The following is a 21,594-nucleotide window of genomic DNA, read 5'->3' on the forward strand; positions in this document are numbered from 1 at the left end:
GTATAGCACTTTCCGAATTCGCCCCCGACTCTTTAACTTGATAATTATGTACATCAAATATTGTCCTGTGGTGGTGCTTGTACTCTCAATGAATCCCAATAAGACCTCATGTTTCAGCCTTGAAGGTATAAAATATGTTAAACCTTGGTTGCAACATATGGGGTGTAATGCATTTGTACCGCCTCCATTTTGATCATTTTAATTGAAAGATATACATGTAGACAATAGACAAGTTAGTATTATGCTTGATCTTGCTCTGGATAAACCTTAGAAAGATAAATAGGTTGTGAACACAATTCATATTCTCTATTTTATGAAGATGTGGTAAAAAAAAAAAAGATACCTAAAACGACATTCATTATTAAGATGGATGCATATTATTAAAGCCACACTGGTTATCCAGTATGTTGCTGCGCCACATGAGCTACTAAAACCATAAAATCATAAAGCTTTGATTCATAAGCAAACACGTCAGCGATAAATGTGCTCCTGGACACAAACAATGCTATCTTTGCAATGGGTTATTAAAATAAAGCAGTTTGAAGAGGACCTAATTTGTTTAAACCTCATGTTTGGCTACCGGTGGTCAAGGTGAATCCACAACATCTCCATGGACACGAGCTAGAGATGTCCCGCCCCCAAGCAAAGCAAAGTTACAAGTCAAATGTTTTTGTCTTTACAACTAAATTAACACTTGTAATTGATTCTACTTGTGCTGAACTTGTTAAAAGCCGTCCGCCCACAGACTGAGACATGTGTAATCTCTTCTTGTAGTGGCATTACGTTTTACATGACACAAGATAACCAAATCACGGTGGTGCAAAGTTATGTAAATGTCACTTGTATCCGCAGGCGCTATGTTGCTCCATTTGCGTGTTATATTGAGACGCCGCATTTAGCTTTGATTGGCCCCTGAGATTTCGTGGCTACAGTCGGGGCAGCGTCCTCTCCCTCGGTTTTGCCTAGAGACCTGTGCTTTATGCTCATTGGCTTAATGTACAGCTCGAGGTAGAAAAAAGCCCTTTGTCTCTACTGCCAAGAAACCATGAAATCCAGTTCACTCGAAGCCGCAGTGAGTTAGAGCTCATGAAGCCGCCACAGCACATAAAGCAGTATACCATGTGCTATAGCGTCTGTAAATCACTTTGAGGAGATGGAGGCTGTGGAGCTGGGGGTCGGTAGTAAACTACAGCTCTGGTCAATATTTTAAAGAATATATTGAACCTAATCCGTAACATGAGCCGAACATGCCACCCTTCGCTGCCATGTTTTTAAATAGCTCCTCGACTCAAGCTATTTTTCACCTAGCGTCGTGGTTGGCTACAGCATTACAGCATATGTGCCTCTCCTCACACGCTCACACCTGCTGATGCTAATTTGTTCGGGGTTGGCTTATTACACAAATCGACTGGTACTGGTATCAAAGTGTGATTAAATCAAGGTCATATTGACAAATAAAGTTAGTTTATGTCTTTTATTAATATAACTCCCCACAGTTTACAAGCTTTATAGGATAATAATAATCAAGCTCATCAATCCTGGAAACCACTCTGGGTTCCATCTGGGCTCTGGAAGTAAAATTGCCTTTTCCTTTTTCCAGCGGCTTTTTGAAAAAATAAATAAAAGGCACTACAGGGTTAACCAGCTAGGTAATGTAATTGTCTCCTGACCATAGTGTGAATGTTTTTAATGAAAATACGACAAAATGCTTTTATGTTATGATTTATGATGTTTTAGAGCAATATTGCAATTAGAATTGTGTTGTCAATAGACACCACATACCTGGTTAGCTTCTATCATACCATTCATTATTTTCCAAAAGTCTATGGATGAAAATAATGCAAATGAACTATTAAAACCCAACAGAACCGAAAGCGTGTATTCTTGTGCTGACTGTTGATCTCCAATTGGACAGGCAGTGAAATCCAATCATTACCAAGTTGCTAAAGCCGTGTTTAAGGACAGTAACTGCAGATGTTGAGGTTGTCTTCCCATGTCCTGCTTTGATTGATTGAAATGTGATGCACTGTGGATTCTTTTACACTTGTTACTATATTATGTGCTTGTCATATTGCACTGTGTATAATTGTGTGTTCCTCCCTGCTCTGATCTACTGTGCTTTCAGATGCCGTGATTACTTACTGTATATCAATGTAATTACATGTGTGACCATTTATAATTGTACCCAATCACGAGTAATCCCCCGCCATGTTCTCTCTCTTCCCCTGTGAATAACGTCATGGCCATCTCCCTCCACTTTTCCCTGTGTCCTCCCCAACCATTCCCACAAACTCCCTCTCTGCAGGACTTCTGGCAGGTATGGGGTGTATGCTGAGCAGCATGAATGCACCTGAATGAATTGAAACTGCACCTTGTACTCACTACTACTCCCTCTACTGTATTCTACCTCTACTTTAGTACTTTTATTTGATATGTTTAATTTCTTCTCATTACTCTTCTTTACCCTTTCAGTCCTCCATACTAATGTGAGGGGTCTTTCCACTGCAGTTAGTCCAGGGGAACAGCCAAGTAAGACTGTTTTTACACTTAGCGGTTGAACTAGAGTCCACCATGTACAGGGCATACTCAGCCTTTTAAGTTTTTAGGCTGGTTTTGCAATTTGCTGCAAAAGTATGTGCTCGTTATAATAGAAACGAATAATTTCACCTTCATCATAAAATAATGCAGTGTAGGTTGTATTTGACCGTTTGGTTTTAAGCTACGTACCTTTTCTGATTCCTTACAAAGATGTGCAGTCTAGTGCCCAGTGTGATCTCCATGAGTTTCGATGGGTGTGATTTACTGAGCAGATTAACAAATAAGAGAAATGCATGGTCCTCTTTACCATAAAAAACATGGTTGTTAATCCAAGAACAAAGACATGAAAAAGAACTAATAAAAATCCCTCAGAAGATTGAGAAACGGTGATGCCTTCTGTCAAATCAACAGGTGAACCACTAAACTGCTCATTATAGTGCATGTTGCTCTATTCCCTTTTTAGATACTGTAGTTCTAGCGAGTATGCTTATTGTAGTTATGCATTCACCATTACTTTCACATTAGATACCTGCATCTGCTGTAGGTTTATTTGTTCTTGTTAGACAAATCAATAAATTGCGTTATTTAGTATTTTCCACCTTACAAAGATCTTTGTCATATGCATAGACTGATAAGTAAGAACACACTTTAAGGTATAGTCAGCTATCAAAGGGCAGGTTTCAACTGGTTTACCTTGTGTGCTTAAGGGGAGAGCCACAACGGTACACACCCTGTTTTGTGTGTCTAAAATATGCAAACTCATTCTGCTGTTTCTGGACATTATGTTCCCCTGTGCCCTTTGTATACGCCTGATAGACGGACCGCAGATGCTTGCCCGGCCTTTGCTGCTAAATTATTAACAGTGAATCCAGGTATTATTAAATGATACTGCAGCACTGCTATATAATTTACAGATAGTTAGTGCCTTAGACTAAACCTTACCTGCATATTAGTTGCTTTATTGGAAGCTTACATTGAACATCACCAAACTGCAGTGCTGTTCCCCTGTTCTCTCCCCTTTTTACTTTTACAAAAACTCTTTCTCTCATCTTTTCATGTGAGGAAAATCTGCTCCACATGCTTTGGCTCCTCTGCTGTATACTCCCAGCATGCTCTGCTCTGTTGCCTGTATCTAACTGAAACTTAGCTGGTGGGGCACCCCTTTCTGTGCATGGTGGCATTTCGGGGTGGTTTGGTTTGGAAATGGGCACTTGCTCTCCTTAGTTTTAAAGTGGAGGCTGATTGTGCTTGAGAGCCCACTCCATCCTCTGGGTTGTTGAGTCGTCAGTGCTGCATGATCGCTGTAGAGCATGGTTTAGCATACCTTTTGAGGCAGGGCTTGATCTGTACATTCCTCCTGTTTACTTTTGCGGAGTACGTAGCGTCACAGGAGCGGCTCTGACAGACGGGACGAGGAGGCAACTTCACGCCAACTGTTCACTCTTCACTCTGTTTCACAGGAAGGCGACTGTTTGGACTGACACCCTTGTATTTCTGAAATACTTTCACTCTGTCCTCGATGGGTTGTGTTCATGTGGCTCTACAAACAAATCCTAAAATTGAATAATTGGCCAATATTTATATTCTCACTCATCCAACTAACATAAAATGCCATGTTTGATGTTGGCACAACTGAATGACTTAAGTGTTTCTCACACTTAAGGCCCTCACAGCAGCCATGTGTTTGGGTCTTAGATACTTCTAATTGTAGCAAATTTTTCAAAAAGAAGTAGTTGTACTCTTTGAAAACCTTGCTATGGGCGGAACTGTTTTGCTCTTGCCACCCATCTAAGTTATTCATATAATGTTGTAAAGCATGAACACAACTTTTTCTTTCATTCTTTTCTGTCCTAGAACTAACTTCCACAGCAGGTTCCCTCTCATATTTATGGCCAAATCTAAAGGAGCTTGGTATGTCTCTGCACTCGGTCAGTCTATACAGTCCCCACTCCCTTTGTGGGACAGCTGCTGGTCCTTTTCGACCAACTTTTGTTTAGTGAGCGTTCCGCATCAGGAGTCATTATTCTGAATGTGTTCCCTGAGTAATTAGTTGTTATTAACAGTACACCTGCTCCACTGTTACCCACGGGACTAGGGCTGGGAGGTAAAGCGGCACATTAGCTTCTCCCCTCCTACACACGTACCTACACACCCAGGCAGAAAATGTTTACCATTGACCTTGAGAATTCTGCTGGCGATTGGGCCTGTGTGGATCTCACAACGAATTACTATTGAATTTGTGATTATTGTATTTACTTCACTGTTCAATATATAAAAATAGCTGATTTTTGTAATATATAAGGAGAAATTTTGGGGATATTCTGGAAAGGTCAGTCCAATAGTTACCATACTCACTATTGTATTAGACATAAGGCTTCTGCAACTCAATGGAAAAAGTTTACTAGTTTGGTATTTTGTGTAGTGTGCAGTTCTATCTTTTATTATCATGTGGAGTTCTGTGTTTCCAGTGTTCATAGTCTAGCTCTTTCTTTAAAAAAACAAAATGATGGCTCATATGGTTGTGCTTCTGTCGGTTTTGTGAAGCCCGGCTGTAGACTCTGTCCTTGACGTACTCAAAAACGTCTCCATTGGCCGTTCACGAGTGTCAGCCTTAGATCTGACTTGGACTTTAGCCTCAAGCAGGTCATTCAAAATTCCCTTTTGACTCTTTTTTTCCTATGTACCTGCCAAAGTGACAGTAATCATAGCGCTCGCACATCACAGGGGGCACAGCGGACATGCAGGTACTGATGCATTTTTAATGTGTTTGTGTCGTCACTCCTGTACTCGACCCACTTCTACTTGCTCTATTTTAATCACAATAATATTTTACAGAGATTCCCAAACTATTCAACCCACCTCAGGAAAATGTACCTTCTTCACCGCAGTTGAGAAGCACAAAAGTGTCCCTGAACCAGGATCAGGTTTGAGCCATGCCTAATCGATGATCAAAAAGACTAGGCATATGTAAAAATGCGATTAAAATTAGAACCCCCACATAGCATCGGACGCCAATCCATAATTACAAAATGATTCAATAGATGTAACCTGTATATCATGAGAGCTGTCACATGCAAGGGCGGGTAAGTCCATTACATTAATAAAGGTGCGAATTAACAGATAAACAAGTGAGAATAGATTTTGCCGTTTGTGATCTTCTGCCGTCACATTTCTGCCCATGCATGTGTTCACAACCACTATCTCAATGTAAATGCAAGTGTTTGTGAACATTTAAATTCTAGATCCAAGGGTCTGATATCCTTTTATCTCCTCCTCTTTGTGTATCCGTTGGAGCTGAGGGAGTGTGCTGCTGCAGTGTTGGATCGGGTCAGATGGAATCAATAACAAAACACTGCAGCCAAAGTCGTTGGTAATAAACAAGGCCGCGTCTGGGCTCTTCCCCTGTGTGTAGTTTTTATTTTTTTTATTATGTTTTTTAAGAAATAATACTTCAAATGTTTGGTTTTTGCTTTTGTTTGACACAATAGACATTAGCTATAGACTCGTTTGAGAATTTACATTGAAGAGACAGACTGTGATAGACTGATCCCTGCGGAAAATGTTGCTGTAATTTTAGATGAAATGCCTTGGATTTCTTTAGATTGAAAGTCTGTTTGTGGTTCAGAGAATGCAAGGCCAATGCAGCAGTTCTGTCTCTCAGTGGTCGCCAATAAACATATAGGGCCACTCACATTTGTTTAAAAAATACTCTGATCAGGGATAAATGCATTTCCACCGCCACAACACACTTTTTACAGTATCTCACTGGAACTAAAGCGACTCATTTCTTTAGTAGTGAGTGAAGTTTCGTATCCCAGGTTCACTTGCCCGTGAAGCATTTTCTCCAAATGTAATGTGCTAAATGAGCTTTGAGACCATAAGCGCTTTAAGCATGTTCCAGCCATTAGCTGTCCTTGACTTTTTGGCCTCATTTGTTTGACTCTTCCTTGCTCGAATTCGGCCGCTCGTGCTTAAGGCCCGGCCCGTTGTGTGAAAGTCTTGGGAGAATAGCCCTGACTGGACCCTTAAACTTGTCTATACGTTTCTTTGGCAGATCCGTCGTTCAGCTTCAACTCACGCACATGGAGATTGGTCATTTGTGCGAGAAGGAGGCTGTGCAGTGTAGCTGACACATACAAGTATGGATGAACATGGGGACGTGCTCTCGGCATAGAGTTAATAAGCCATGTTCAAATATACACATGAGCGACCACCGAGACTGCACTAATCCACACACGCATGTTGATAAAGGACGGGTTGGATGTTAATTACATGAAGAGGTTTTCTTTCTTTCAGCTCAGAAATGGTAACCGCCATATATTAGAGCAGTGACAAAAAAGTGGGTCCCGAGCCTTTCCCAGGAAACATTTCTTTTAATATTTATATATAGAAAAAATATCTAATCACCATTTGGGTTTGTTAAATTGTCTGTTATATTGTCTGGTGTTTATTATTTTACACCATGTTGATTGTTTTTTATTTTTATGGTAATGCCTTTATTTGCTTTTCTTTTGTTTTATTGCTTTTTATGTGGATTAGTGAAGTTAAACGAAGCATTCTTTCATTGTGAGAATGTGCTGTATAAATTAAGTAGATTTGAATTTGGACGTTATTATTGAGACTAGTGCAGTCCTTGTGTCGGCTCGAAGCTTGAACCAAGTCACTAAGCACAACTGTACTACATGGGCAGAATGATTTGCTGAAGCAATCTCAAAATGGAAAAGCGGCAAGATTATCTAGTTTTATTATAATATAACTAATTTTTCTAAAGTATTTTAATGACCCTTGGTTTTAAAGTTATATGGGCGCGGTCAAGCCAAAGTGAAATAAAACTGTCTCTTAGATTAACCATAGCAGGAAGGGCAATAGCAGTAAAGCCCCCGTGAACACTGTAATGCACTCACTGTCATTGTGAAGAAATATTATTTTCTTGCATTCCTCTTGATTCTGCAAGCATTATTGAGAGAAAAAGAATCAAATAGCTCTACTTCATCACGACTAAAACTATGAAGGACAGCTCTATTGTCTGATTTGTAGCTTTGAAAATGTAGGAAAAATAAAAATGTCAAATTCATAAACATTCATGAAATATGCACTAACTATTCCTCTCTCTCCTCACATCAAATCAAGAGTGCATCGTGACAAGGCTGGACGCAGCCAAGCCCAGTTTGATTGTTGAAGCGGGATGTGCGTGGCCATCGTCGAAGCAGCTGCCCTTTACTTGAGCCATCTTTCATGATCTGATTAGATTTTGGAGATGTAACTTCTGGACCGTACATCAGTGTAACTCAACTGTTAAGAGTTTCAGGCCAATGCCAGTCTGATGTTGACCTTTTAGTGTTTGGAGACTAAGGCTTTGAGAGGGCTTTTATTACATTGTTTTTCTTGTACAACAATTTGATAGCGCGTCTAAATAAAAGGCGACAAACAGTGTATGGCTGCATAAGTTGATTGTTTTGTTATTGTTGTATTACCGTCTGCAAATGCATTTCCTTTGCACTGGTTTTGAAGATAAACGAATCATACGAGATCATGAACACAACAAAGTGCATTACTTGTACTTATACACAGTTAAGTCAAAAAGATTTATGTTTGTGGTTGCTATCTTTTAGATTTTTATGCTAATTACTGCCACATTATGTTGAAATTATATTCTTTTTTATAGCCAGCCATGGGGCTGTTTTTGTCCTTGACTCTGGACATTGTAAAATAATGACTATGCCTACTTTGCCTGGGGCTTCATTTATGATCATTTTAATAAGTCCAGTGTGTCCCTCATGTTCCTGGGTGTGTAGGCGTGTGTGGGTGTTCCAGGTGACCCATTTGAATGCCCTCCACAGTGTTTACGTCCATTATGATGGGTTTCATGGACTGACATAGTTGACCTAAGGCCTTCTTGTCTCTTGATATCCTGTTATAGCTCTGAGTGCAGTGGCTAAGTCCAACCTCTCCCTCTTAAATATCTCTAATGTCATCCTTTCTTATGTTCTTTATCCATGCTGGCACACCAATAACTTTTGAAACTTTTTACAATTTATAATATGCTTCCTCTTTGTGATCTACTACTAGCACGAAAGCCACCCACTCCCTTCTCTAGACACCAAACTATGCAGCTTCGAAAAAACTTTTTTCTCTTCGTGTTGACAAAACCTTATTAGTCACAGCCTGTCACTGCCTTTATTTAATATATCTCTGGAGAAGGGAGTTGTTGTTTTTTAGATAATGGATTAAGGAGAATGCCACCACAATTGATGTGCAACTTGAATAACTCAACTTTTATCGAAAATACATGATTAGTTTTGAGTGGCGTTCTCCTTACATAACATTTTATTATATGGGGTATTGTCACTGCTACACTTTGAATGCATTTGTCTGTCTTTTGTTGTTCAAGGCCCTGCTAAAGCCAAGCAGAGGCTGCACGTTATCTCTAACAGTTGTTTGTCCTTCTTCCTCTTCCGTGAATTGGACGTTTTACAGACGGAGGTAACTTCACGTGGGCTTATTGTCGCTAAGCCCCTTCCACACTCTACCAAGGCATGCTCTCTCCAACTCCGTCCACTGTCCTTCAGGGATTGTCTATAACTGTTTAGGCCTGCATGTGTTTACATTTACTTCATGCAATGCTGTCTCTATACACATGTTAACAGGGAAATGTCATTAATATCGAATGGGTTTAATTAGAGTTGTGTGTCTGTCTGTGCTAAGCAGTCTTCTCGTCCTTGTGTCTCTTGTCGCCGTCCACTGTGAGTATACCGTCTTTGGTGAAACTACCCCGGATTCATCGAGTGATCAAAGGCCACTTCCTACTTTCACCATCTTTATTCATGTGTATGCAGCATTTTTTGCATGAACTCGAATGTGCTAGACTGTCTTCCTGCGAAAGATCACACGCACTTTGTCTATTTTTAATGTTTGTGGAAGTACAGTGACTTTTCCCTATACTCACACCACCACACCTGGGGCAGCTGTTAGAGGCTATAGCGCTGAGCATGTAAAAGCTATTTTAATTCATATTTACGTTTTTGTTCTTTCTTGTCGACCTGGATGAGCAGAAAATAGCCCAAGAGAGAGAGAGGTTTGCAGATGAGGACAGCATATTTTACTCACTGGGGGAATGTGGCCTTATCTCCTTCTCGGACTACATTTTCCTCACCACAGTCCTGTCCAGTAAGTACCCTCGAGATCAACTTCCTAGATTATTCTCTCTGAAACAAATTTGCGTAACGGAGATATGCTGCACCATCTCAAAACTTTATTTAAAGGCAGGCAGTCATATGCAAAATCGACTTTTTAGAGCTTTCTACAAAGTTATAATGTTTCTCCTTCATCAAAGACTTACTGAGAGTCATTTACACATGTTTGAGGAATCTTTGAATCTCTTAAGACGACTATTCAAAGTGCCGTGGTACCTTCCTTGGTTTGTTCGTACATGGCACGGCTCACTCTTCTTTTGCTGAGCAGCAACTGGAGAGGAGGCACTGTTTTAATATTTGGTCAAGAAATTGAAGCTTTAATTAAGCTGTGTTCGAAATTATCCCCCACCAAGGCATAACATTTTAATCACTCTGGCTTGTTACCAGATAGTGGATTGAAAGCAGCATGAAAATTTGTTCTGTCCTTGACATTATGCTTGAGGGTGGAAGGATTGGGAAGTAAATAAGCTTTTTAAATGTGGCCAAATTGTGATGCATAGATTGGGTCATGTAATTTATTCCTCTTTTTTTATTTTCAGGTAAAAGTACTTAATAACCATAACTTTGTTTCACTCAAAGTTATAGGTCTTTAGTTTTTTCAGTCTGGTTATTAAAAAGCACCGTCCCGAATATTGAGAGAGATTTTTAATTTAACAGAACTGTAAAAGAAGAAAATTCTCAATCCCCCTTTTTTTGTAATGTTGATATCTAGATATACCAAATAGTGGTGCAGCATCTATTCTACAAAGTTTTCTCATAGAAGCAACTTTGAATCCAACTTATTTTAATAGATCAGGGACTGGAGGTTGGAATGAATGCCCTTTTCTTGCATGCGTCAAAGTTGGTAATAAAAATATAGCTCTGAAACCTTTTCCTCCCCATGGCTGGTAAACTTTATCCCCAGCTTAGCGCCACCATTTATTATAATCCGTTCATATGGATAAAGTCTCCAGGGAAATATTCAAGGACAAGTCATTTTTAAGCAGTTAGAGCAGGGCGCCTTATGGTTGCATCCAATTTATTTAGCATAAATAGAAAACAGACTCATATTCGCCCTGTAACAGATGAACACACCAACTGTCTAGTGACACAGATGAGATTATATAGACGGAAGTATTGGCCTGTGGAAAATTATGCACTCGTAAGTGAGTTGGCAGTTTTTTTTAATGTTTGCTAAACATAACATGCTTTGAATGTACAAATATAGTTGTGTCATAAACTATTCCCTGATGCAGTGGTTCCGAACTGTTCCACTGCGCGATGATCAAAGCTGTGACATCTGCATTACGTTAGTAAAACTAAACGGATTAAACCATGGATAAACTTGGTCTAATTAAGAGGTGATAGTACAGAACAAGACTCTTGAATGACTCATACCGAGATTAAAGCATCCTAATCTAATACATTAAGTGTCATGTGTCTAGTGGTCCCTGTGTAAAATGAGCAGAGCTGATTTGAATCACAATTGAAACTGTTCTCTGTGTTCATCCTGTGTCCAGCTCCCCAGAGGAACTTTGAGATCGCCTTCAAGATGTTTGACCTCAACGGTGACGGAGAGGTCGATCTGGAGGAGTTTGAGCAGGTAATTTCTCACAAAAATTATAAACCGAGTAACATAATTTAGCTACAGAGTGTTGTTGATTTTTGTAGATGCTAGGCTAGTACTAGGCTAGGGCATGTCTATGGTAACTAGTAGCCTGCATTAAAAACAGTCTGACCCAAGCACAGTGCACCTGAGGCAAATCACTTATACCGCCAGACTACCGATATAAAAGTCTGTGTTGACTGAATATTTTTTTAAATGTAGCTATTTTGCATTTAAAAGACCTTATATTTAAGCACCATCAGCTTCCTGGTTGTAAGCTACGTAGCGGTGGAGTGATCTGCTAGGTTTCTGGAATTACAGTTTGTTTACCTGCGGCCGGCATTACTATATGTGGAATTCACAAAGGAGCTTTCTACAAATCAGATATGGCAGCGTTTGGAGGACTACCCGATGATTTTGAAGAGGTTTTCAATGTAGCTTGCTAGTTACCATGGACATGCGCCAGCCTAGCACTGGATAACTAGGAATTGTTTCAGGAAAAAATCTGAAATATCCCTTTTACATGAAGAAATAACTTTTTCAATACGTCCATTGTTTAGTTTTTTTTTAGTTTTCTGAACATTCTGCACAGTTTTATCATTTATTGACCTATAATAAATGAAATACCTTTCATTTTCTCTAGATACCAGAGAGATTTGATGAATACAAGTTATATACATGCCATAATGTTTTTGTGGTTTTCTCTTTGTTCTACAGGTGCAGAGCATAATCCGCTCTCAGACCAGTATGGGCATGAGACATCGTGACCGCTCTACTACAGGAAACACCCTGAAGACGGCTGGCTGCAGCTCGGCGCTCACCACATACTTCTTCGGAGAGGACCTGAAGGGCAAACTCACCATCAGCAGCTTCCTGGAGTTTCAGCGGAAACTGCAGCATGATGTGCTCAAACTGGAGGTAAGTGTCTGAAGGCCTGATCTTCCACCTGGCGCAACAACAGCACTGCACAAGACCACGTAGGAATGCACAAACAATGGTGTGGCAGTGCTTTTGCCAGTAGCCTGAGGGAGTCTCTCTCCTCTCCTTAACAATTACTTTGCGCGCAGCCTCAAGCATCTTATTAAGTGCTCACAGAACAAACTACAAACTATGTCTCCCACTGTGAGTTAAACACTGTCCATCTCCCGAATATATCGATAATTCCTCTCTAGCGCCTGTATGAAAGAGCGGAGCAAACTCCACGCCGCAGAAACGTGATCTAAACACTAGTATGTGTGCCCGTGTACCAACTGTTAAAGTAGTTTATTTTATTTTATTTATTTATTTGAGCATGGACAGTGTACAATATACATTAACCTCAAAGGGAGAGATGCATTGTACCAGGTTATAGCACTTGTGCTAATTTCCACCTGTAGTCCCTGGGCAGACAGATGTCAACAAAGTCTGTACAACAACAAAGTATTTAGATCTATGAATATGGAGCTACTTTTTGACGATGTTTTATTATTACAAGTAAGAAAATGGAAGCAACGCACACCAGAAGTACTCTCAGAGGTGCAGATGTTGAGGAAAATCTTCATAAATCAAAGAAACAGCATTGCACACTCAAGTAGCCAATGTCCAATTTTTAATCAAGGATGATAACGTTTCTGCATAGCCTTCATCCATCTTTGAACCACACTCGACTACTTGAGAGTGCAATGCTGTTTATTTATTTATTATTATTACAAGTAACCAACTAATCATTTTAAAAAGTAGAATCAAATGTGCCTCTCTTCTCCTCATTGGTGTTACCAGTGGCATTGGATTGATATGCGAAACATAAAGTCCCCCTTAATGTTTGTGAAGTCTCAGTCATGCTTCCATCGTAGTAGAGTTCAAATATTATCAAATAGGCTGGGTTGGTTGAGTGCTTAATCTTCGATCATGGCGCTAAGTCTAAATTAATGACTAGGCAGTGCACACTAATCAACATAAATATGTTAAATAAATGGATTTTTCTGGCGTAGAATATCAAAAGAACAGTACTAAAGGTATGATAGTAAAGTTCCAAAGGTTCAGGTGTAACATTAGAAACAATAGAAAACATGACTTGGACTGATGTGCCTTTGTGTGTCCCGTCTGTCAGCACTTCTCAAAGTCACTGTGAGCGGTTTGACACCAGACTTCACACTCCCTCTACTCTCCACTTGAAAGCACTCGATATCTGATTTTTAGCCTGCTATTACTGAAGTCATTAGCATGCACAGCGCTCAACTTAAACACCAACGCTGCCACAAGCTGCTCCAAGAATAGATCTGGAGTCTGAGCATGTGGCTTCTAAATTCTGTTTGTAATGATAGCCCCGTGATCAGAGCGTAATCACGAATCTGTGGACGGTTTGACACAGTTTATAATAAATAAAGCTATTTTGCTGTAGCTGTCTCGCTCTCTTGTCCTCTGCTCTATAATCGCTGAGACTGCAGCTCTTGCAGGTTGTATTTCACCAGCTGCAGCTTCTGTGCTCCTTCATCTACTAACGCTGCAGTATTATTAAACTAAAAGTGGAACTACAGTAGGACAGTGGTGTGCAGGCTCATTTTGATGGTGTTTGAAAATTCACTTCTCACCACAATAATCATTTTTTTAGTGATCTTTAGTTTCTGTGTTTACTCGCATCTAGAATGGTGTGGATTTTTGGTAAATTTATTGTTGATTCCTTCTGTAATGCATGTTTTCTGACATGGATTTTCATGATTTAAAGCCGACGTTTCACCACAAACATGCAGCTTCTTCTAGGCTCTAGGCTGTTGGCTCTGTGTAGTAGTAATGAATCTTTTGTTTTATTTCAATCTGAATCTGTGTAGGTATTGTAAACTCAACAAACAGAACAATGCATTCACTTTTTACACCAAATTACTTCAACAAAATCTTATTGGATTGCAGGAAAATAAATTTCCTTTAAGCAATTTCCCTCCTGGATCAATAAGGTTCGTACAAGCCGGGACCAAAAAATGAATTCACTTATGTTTTATCTGCAAGGGAGTCGGGTCACTTTAGATATTCAATCCTGAATTGTTTTGACTCCGCTGTGAGCTGCATTTCAAAGTATTAACATTGTAACAACCTGCCGTATTAACGTTAGAGGAGGGGAGTGAGCTGTGTGCCAGTCTTACATCCTTGGATATAAATCGACTGGATTGACCTGACACAGACCGAGGCGGCGCTGTGCTGTTAAGACATGCTCTGTTGCCACGTAGTAAAAAAAAAAACCCTGCACATAGAGATTTTATGTCACGCGCAGCCGGCACATGATTCAAGCTGAAACCCGACGCCAGTGTTTACCGCTTCCCATCTCCCTCTTTCTATTAATTTGTTCGCCCTTGTTGCAAAGCGGCTGCTCATATGTGCGACCACCACCCACCCCCCTCACCCACCCCCTCTCTCTTTCTCTCTCCTGCAGTTTGAGAGGAACGACCCTATGGATGGAAGAATTACTGAGCGACAGTTTGGGGGCATGCTGCTGGCCTATAGTGGAGTGCAGTCTCGTAAACTCAAGCTGATGCTAAAGGGACTGAAGAAGATGTTTAAAGATGCACAGGTAAACGAATGTGTCAACTCGAAGCGCACGATCTATCAATTACACAAAGTGCAGTTAGTATGTACAGTAGGTTCTGGGTTGCGCGTAAAAAAAGAAAAGAAAAAGTGTTTATAGTCACAAATGAAAGACTGTGACTAACTTAACATTTCGTGATCTAATTGACAGGTTTGTGCGACAGACAGTGCGCTCGTGAGTGGAAGTAGTGCTGGGATGTTATATGTTAGCGAGCTGCTGGTGGAGGTAATACATCAGTGAGGATATGGCACGTTTGTAGCTTGACAGAAACACAGCAGCTCTGGCTCCGTCCAACCCTCTGCCTCTCCATATCTCTGTTGACCAAACGCGGAGCTCTTTGCCGGTCATAAATGTGAGAGCTATCTGCCTTTGAAGCCCGCTGTGAGCTGTGTCCACCATTTACTTCACTGCAGTCTCTGACGTTTATCTCACGTCTGCTAAGTGCCTGGGGGTGCCCGTTTTCACATGTTATCAGCCAAAACATTTAACTTCCATTGATATCATGGCTTAAACTGAATCAACTGAACTTTTACCCTTAGTCTGACCGAGTAAAGTAAAGAATACCTCTGCTGAGATAATGCAGAAGTTTCAGAGCCGGATCAAAACTCTCTTTTCCACTTTTTGCATCAACTGTGAACCTTTGAGCCTGAGCATTCACTGAACTAAAGCACTCCACTCTGTCCTTGAGGTGTTGCCATCCTATTTCAGTAGAGTTTGTTAAACCTCCTCTGATGTCAGTCAGTGCTTTGATAAGCCTGGCTTTAAAGGCTGCTTAAATGCAGCTATTAGACTAGAAGAAACTAGTACAATAAAACTGTTTTAGCCAAAGAAACATGGAAAAATACTACAAGCACCAAGTTTTAATTACAAATACCACGGTTCAACAGTATAACAATGGCTCATAAAAGCACATCCCCCCCTGTAGTGGCAGTACAATGCGCTCCATGCTCGATTTCACATGACAACATGATAACGGTCAAGTGAAATTGGCAACATCAGACCCGGGAGCCAAATACGGCCCTCCAGAACATCTGTCCTTCAAAATGATTTTGAGGATTTTGAAGATGATGTTTTAACACAAATCAGAAATCAAGTGCCTGTTAAAGTACCGTAAAAATGACAAATTTATTGTATTTATTTATTTGATGGGGACAAGTGTGAACCATCAACATGTACCACACCACAACATTTATAGATGAGGCTAGTTTGCAATGTCCGTCCCAAGTAGCATTAATTCTAACATTACACAAAGGAAGTGCATTTGAGTGCAATCTAAAAAGGATTGCCCACACTGTCTTTTTTTAAAACACGCTTTAGTTCATTATTTAAAGTCCTGTTTCAGCTCAGGAGACAAGGAGTTCCAGAGTTTAGTTCCCTGGACAGTAAAGGCCGACTGTCCAAAGGTCAGGGGCACTTTCACAATACAGTCAATTCTTCCTAAATTTCCAAGCAGAACACCCAATAAGGTCATGGGCTAAAACTGGCAGGTTCAGTCCTTGGTCTTTTTACAATGAAGAAAACCTCCACCAAGCAAACCTGCCTATCTCTGCCCTAAAATGTTGTAGTAGGCTACAACATGGGAGCTCTTTGGACGGCTCTGTCTCAGCCTTTCGACAGTTTGCTGAAAAGACGTGTGAAACTGTCTGGATCAGCGCCCACCGTGCACTGAAAGGTGAGTACAGAGTTGGTTCTGTGGGGTTTTGCAACATGGAAGCTGTGTGAAAGCCTTTGGAGATTTTTGGAGGATTGGCGTCATATGCTCATATTCTGGCTTTTGAAGACTCGTGCCAGGGATCCCGATGACGAGGACATTGCTGCAGCTCATCGTTGACTCATGTATTTTGGAGTTGTTCGCGTCAGCTGGACAGTTTAGATCTGACTCCTGACCATTGGCTGCTCCTCCTCAGTCACTCGCAGAGCCCCATCACCTGTAGCAGAAATTACAAAGGCGTTATTTACTCGCCGTGGCCAGCTGCTATGTTTCCATTGCCAATGAGCGCATGAGCATCTGTGGGACTGCGTTTTGGTCCTTCTGTTCCTCTGCCCGCTCTTGTCTCACTGCTCATCCATGTGTGCTCGGTGCTGTGGCCCACTTCCTATTGCCATTTGTGTCACTCCACAGGGCGCCGTTCCCATAAGGCATTGCTGCATTCGGACTTTGTGTCATGGCAATATGTGGGTGATTTCTCAGAGCTGCAAGGGGACCGGGGTGTGCAGAAATGAAATGAAATTGTTTCTGATTTGTCACAGGTTTCAATCTAGTCTCATCCATTCCTTATAGATTGCCTTTTGAGATTTCCTTACCCAAGATGAAAAATGCATGCATGTTAATTTAATTGGTCTGTGGCCGTTTCATTTTGAACCTCCTGTGTGGACGTGTCAAAATAAATAAATTGTTTCTACAGGGCATCACGTTCGAGGAGGTGGAGAACTTCTTTACATTTCTCAAGAACGTGAACGATGTGGACACAGCGCTGAGTTTCTACCACATGGCAGGAGCCTCCATAGACAAAGGTACTTAGAGTTACTCCGTGTTGGGCAGGGGGGGTAAAATCAAAGACAAAGTTGACACTGTACCATAGACTGTAAATTAAGAATGGCTAACCGATGGTGGCTTCCTGTATAGTGCTCAGTGTGGCCTAACAAGCTTGATCATGGTAGCAATTTTGGCTAGGTTTTGGAGCCAACTACAAAACAAAAAACGAGAAAGGAAAAAATAGGACGATGTTGCAAGTGTTAAGACAAACACATGGAGGTCAGAATCACAAGCCTGTGTTCAATAATGACCTCTGGAGCCTTTTTTCCCCATTTTCTAATGGCTTCAGGAAAAAGGAGGTTACAATTAGTCCATTCTTAATATACAGTCTATGCACTTTAGTTAAATATAAGTACCTAAGTATCTTCCACATACAAATAGCATAGGAGCATGTTTGGTATCTTTCGCTCTTTACAACAGTTTAGTTACATACAACCTGGAATGTTCCCCAGTGTTGCTTTAAGAACAACTTAGTAACTGTAATGTAACTGAGTATATCCAACTCTTTCCCCATCTGTGTTTGACGGGGGAAATACTGGGTCCGTTTGACCTTTTCACTCGGTCTGTGTCCTTCTAATTGCCGGTCGCGCCGCTCCTCTCCCCGCTCCTCTCCCCGCTCCCTTCACCTCGTCCTGTCTGTAAGAGCTGTTAATGCCGGCCCCAGTTAGAGCACGCGTCTATGTTTCCTCTGGCGTTGCTCCCGATTCCAGCTCTGCCATTTTTCATCTCTGTATCGACTGTCTCATCTCGGAGGCCCTGCAGGAGGGGAGAGCGCATCCCTCAGTCCCAGCCCGGCGTTCATACATAGACACCAGTGGAGCTGGGACTTGACAGTGCGGGATACTGATGTCCAATGACACATGCCCACATCATCACTTTAAGAGGGAGGACAGTGTTGGACAAGGCCAGCGCCTCAGCAAACGGCTTCACTCTCGATTTTTACAGACAATATTACAGCATTCTTACAAGTCTGGGAAATTTGAGAGCCGTTTTTCTGCATGGCCTTCTACATTTTTTGTCCTTCAGTCGCTCCCTTTTTTTTTTTATCAGAGGTCGCCACAGTGCACTGGCCAAAGATTTTTTCTTGTCAAATTCACTCATGTTCAAAAACTTAATGATATCATAATTTTAGACGGAGGACATTGGCTGAGGTAAGTCCCTGTCCCAATACACGCACACATGCACACTTCGGTGGACTGTGCATTTTCTGAAAGTGTTCGAAGTGCAGGAGTGCTCAAGGGTGTGTTGGTGGTGGTATAAATAAGAACTGGGACAGTCCACACTTGATGCAGCTCACATTATGAGCGCGAGACCAGCTGCCTTTTAGCTGTACATTATAAATGACTAAGTACATAAGGTTCAAGGTTTCTTCATTAATACCCGTAGAGAAATTTGTTCTTAGAAGGGAGCACAGCAGGCCAAAACCATGAAATACACCGTAAGAACAAAGACACAAACAGTATACCAAATTAGGCGTTAGTCATCATTGGGCAGTAGCGCAGTGGTTAGTGCATGTGCTTTACAGCAAGAAGGCCCTGGGTTCGATTCCCACCTGGACGGGGCCTTTCTGTGTGGAGTTTGCATGTTCTCCCCATGTCTGCGTTGGTTTCCCCATCACTAAAAAATATGCACAATAGGTCAATCCTCCATCCAGGTGATACTGACCATCAGCCTGGCTCCACATTTGGAGATGGGCACTGCTACCCACTGCTCCTTACGGGTTTGCCCAGCGGCATCGAAGGGTGGGTGATTAGTAGTGCCTTTTCCCGGGAAAACCATTCCAGCTAGAGTCAAAGCAATGACCTTTCCGATGCCCTCCTCAGCCTTGACCGTTGCAGTCTTACTACACAATGTATGTAATTTACTAATGAAACATTTTATTGAAACTGAAAATTAGAAAACTTCCATTTTATTGGCTCTGCCTCAAACCCCCTTTCAAGTAAAGTGTTTGTAAAATATTTTCATTTGGCATCTGTAACGTTGCTCCCAATTTTAATTTACTCTCAGCATGGAACATTAGTGTTCAGCCAACTGTTAAAACTCATTGGAAATAACATCTTTGGACTTTTGATCTTCAAGAAAAGTCCCTGAGAGGAAAAGAATCCCCTAAACTGTGAGGAAGCAGCTACTAGCAATTAATGAGGGAAACAAATCATCAAAAACTGTCTTATAATTACCGTATGAAGTCCACAAAATAACAAGAAATAAATCAAAGAAGTTCATCCTCTCTCTTTAATTTTCAGCAAACTGAAGAAATTGAAACTTGAAAGTATTGTTTAATTAATAGCTATGTTTTAATGACTAAACACGAATTAATTGCTGAGGTCACCCCCGTAAAGGATCCCATATGTTTAGCGACTATCCATTAATTCTGAATCAGCAGATGAGACAGCTGCTCGTGGAGTCGTCTGCGAGGTTCAAATTGCACGTCTGTACTCGGTGCACTGTATGCATGAGTCTGTGTGCATTGGGGGAAGTCCTTTCCAAATGCTTTCTTTTATCATCCCACTGCAAAAATAACATTGTCTGTGAACATGAGGGGCATGTTTGGTATTGCCAATGCGTTTGCTTTTATATCAGGGTTTTATGACAGTTTGTTGTTTGTTGTGAGGCTGTGCCACACGACCTGGAATGATCCACTGTGTGCCTGCAAGAGGGAGTTTTGAACGCATCCGGCAAAGCTTCGAGGCGTCTGTGCAAAGTCCACTGTGCCACTGGCTGAGCTGCTCCTCCAGAGACTTTTTTTCCCTGTCTCCTACATTTTGCATGAATTTTATAAGAAGCTCTTTTTGTACTATTTTTTTTTTTTTCTCCAGGATTTTATTCACAGCTCAGTGCCTTTTTCTTCTGCCCTTTTGAAGTCAGATATTCGGTCGCTTTGGAGAAGGATGAAAATGATTGTTATTATAGCACATCATTATATTTGCCTCTCCACTGCTGTTTGCAGATCCATGAATGGGGTTATATCCCAGATGGAGGACACTGTATTGTATTATTGTATTTTATTTTTTACAACTGTCTTAAATTGTCAATTGTTCTGGCTGGTTAGACTGAAGTTAAAATCGTGTGGTTAGTGCCTGGCATCGTGCAAATTGTTTAACTCGTCTAAGCACCTTTCTTAACATTCAGGGAGCAAAATGGAGCTTTTTAGAATGTGCTCAAGGAGGGCAATAAAAATGAATGTCATTACTGGGGAAAAAATGGGTTTGGGCCTTGAAGTAGCTGTTGAACAAAAAAGCATTGAATAAAGTATACATAAGTGATATGCAGTATTAAAAGGTGCTGTGTGTGTGTGTGTGTGTGTGTGTTTCGACCCACTCGCACATCTTTGGGTAATTTTTGAATCATCTCCAGAGGCTATTCCTAGCTCTACAAAAAAAGCGCTTCCTTTTCCTACTCAGGTCCTACATATCCAGGAAATGCTTTCCTCACCTATCAATGTCTTGCTAAGCTTAATCCTTTTATCACAAAATAAAAAGGAAATGGCTTCATTACAGCCACACTGACGTTTCCCCACTCTTTATGAAACGGCTGTTTGGCGTGGTTTGGGGAGTGAGACTGTGTGAAACAGTGAGACTGTGTGGAAACCAGAATGTTTTTTTAATCAGTAATAGTGATAATACACCGCGTTCCAAATGATTATGCAAATGACATTTTTCTCTGATTTTCTAAACTGTCAATTCAAATGAGAGTCAGCATAATTTTCAAGTCTTTAACTTGTAGAGGATTATTTAAATGTGGTTGAAAAAAATCTCCCAGTGATAACAGTATTTTTTTCAAAAATAAATATAGTAAAAAAACTCAATCTACTGTTCCAAATTATTATGCAACTCATTGTTTCAATGCATTTTAAAGCTTGTAATTAACTGAAAATTGTCATTTGTTGAATTTGTAGCATTAGGAAGTCATATTTTCTGAAATCAAAAGCTATTAACAGTTTAGGGGAGGCTGGATAGAACGTTTATGCACAACTGCAGCCGCTGATGTTTGGGAGACTCCAAAGGCACCAGCAGCTTCAAATACCTGTTTGCTGCTTTGTAGCAGCTGTTCTATTCATCTGATGTATTTGTCTGGCTGAAACCATCCTTATTGTGCCTTTATCTGCACAAACCTGTGTGTGCTCTGAATCAGCCACAAATCTCTTATCAGTACGATGATTACACTTAATATTTCATGAAATATTGAA

General features: G+C 40.8%; 1 protein-coding gene across 3 annotated transcripts in view; it reads left to right on the forward strand.

The window, feature by feature from the left end:
• Positions 1–21,594, forward strand: part of micu1 (mitochondrial calcium uptake 1) — a 34,642-nt gene that overhangs the window by 9,960 nt on the left and 3,088 nt on the right. For 2 of the 3 annotated variants that reach the window (XM_079560645.1, XM_079560644.1), the window contains exons 6-11: positions 2,306–2,317; positions 9,591–9,705; positions 11,231–11,313; positions 12,034–12,234; positions 14,720–14,857; positions 17,278–17,386. In XM_079560645.1, the coding sequence (XP_079416771.1) occupies positions 2,306–2,317; positions 9,591–9,705; positions 11,231–11,313; positions 12,034–12,234; positions 14,720–14,857; positions 17,278–17,386 (658 nt within the window). The remainder of the gene's footprint in view (positions 1–2,305; positions 2,318–9,590; positions 9,706–11,230; positions 11,314–12,033; positions 12,235–14,719; positions 14,858–17,277; positions 17,387–21,594) is intronic. The other variant, XM_079560646.1, reaches the window with a different exon arrangement.

The sequence above is a fragment of the Gobius niger genome (genome assembly GCF_951799975.1).
Source record: "Gobius niger genome assembly, chromosome: 7".
Lineage (NCBI taxonomy): Eukaryota > Metazoa > Chordata > Actinopteri > Gobiiformes > Gobiidae > Gobius > Gobius niger.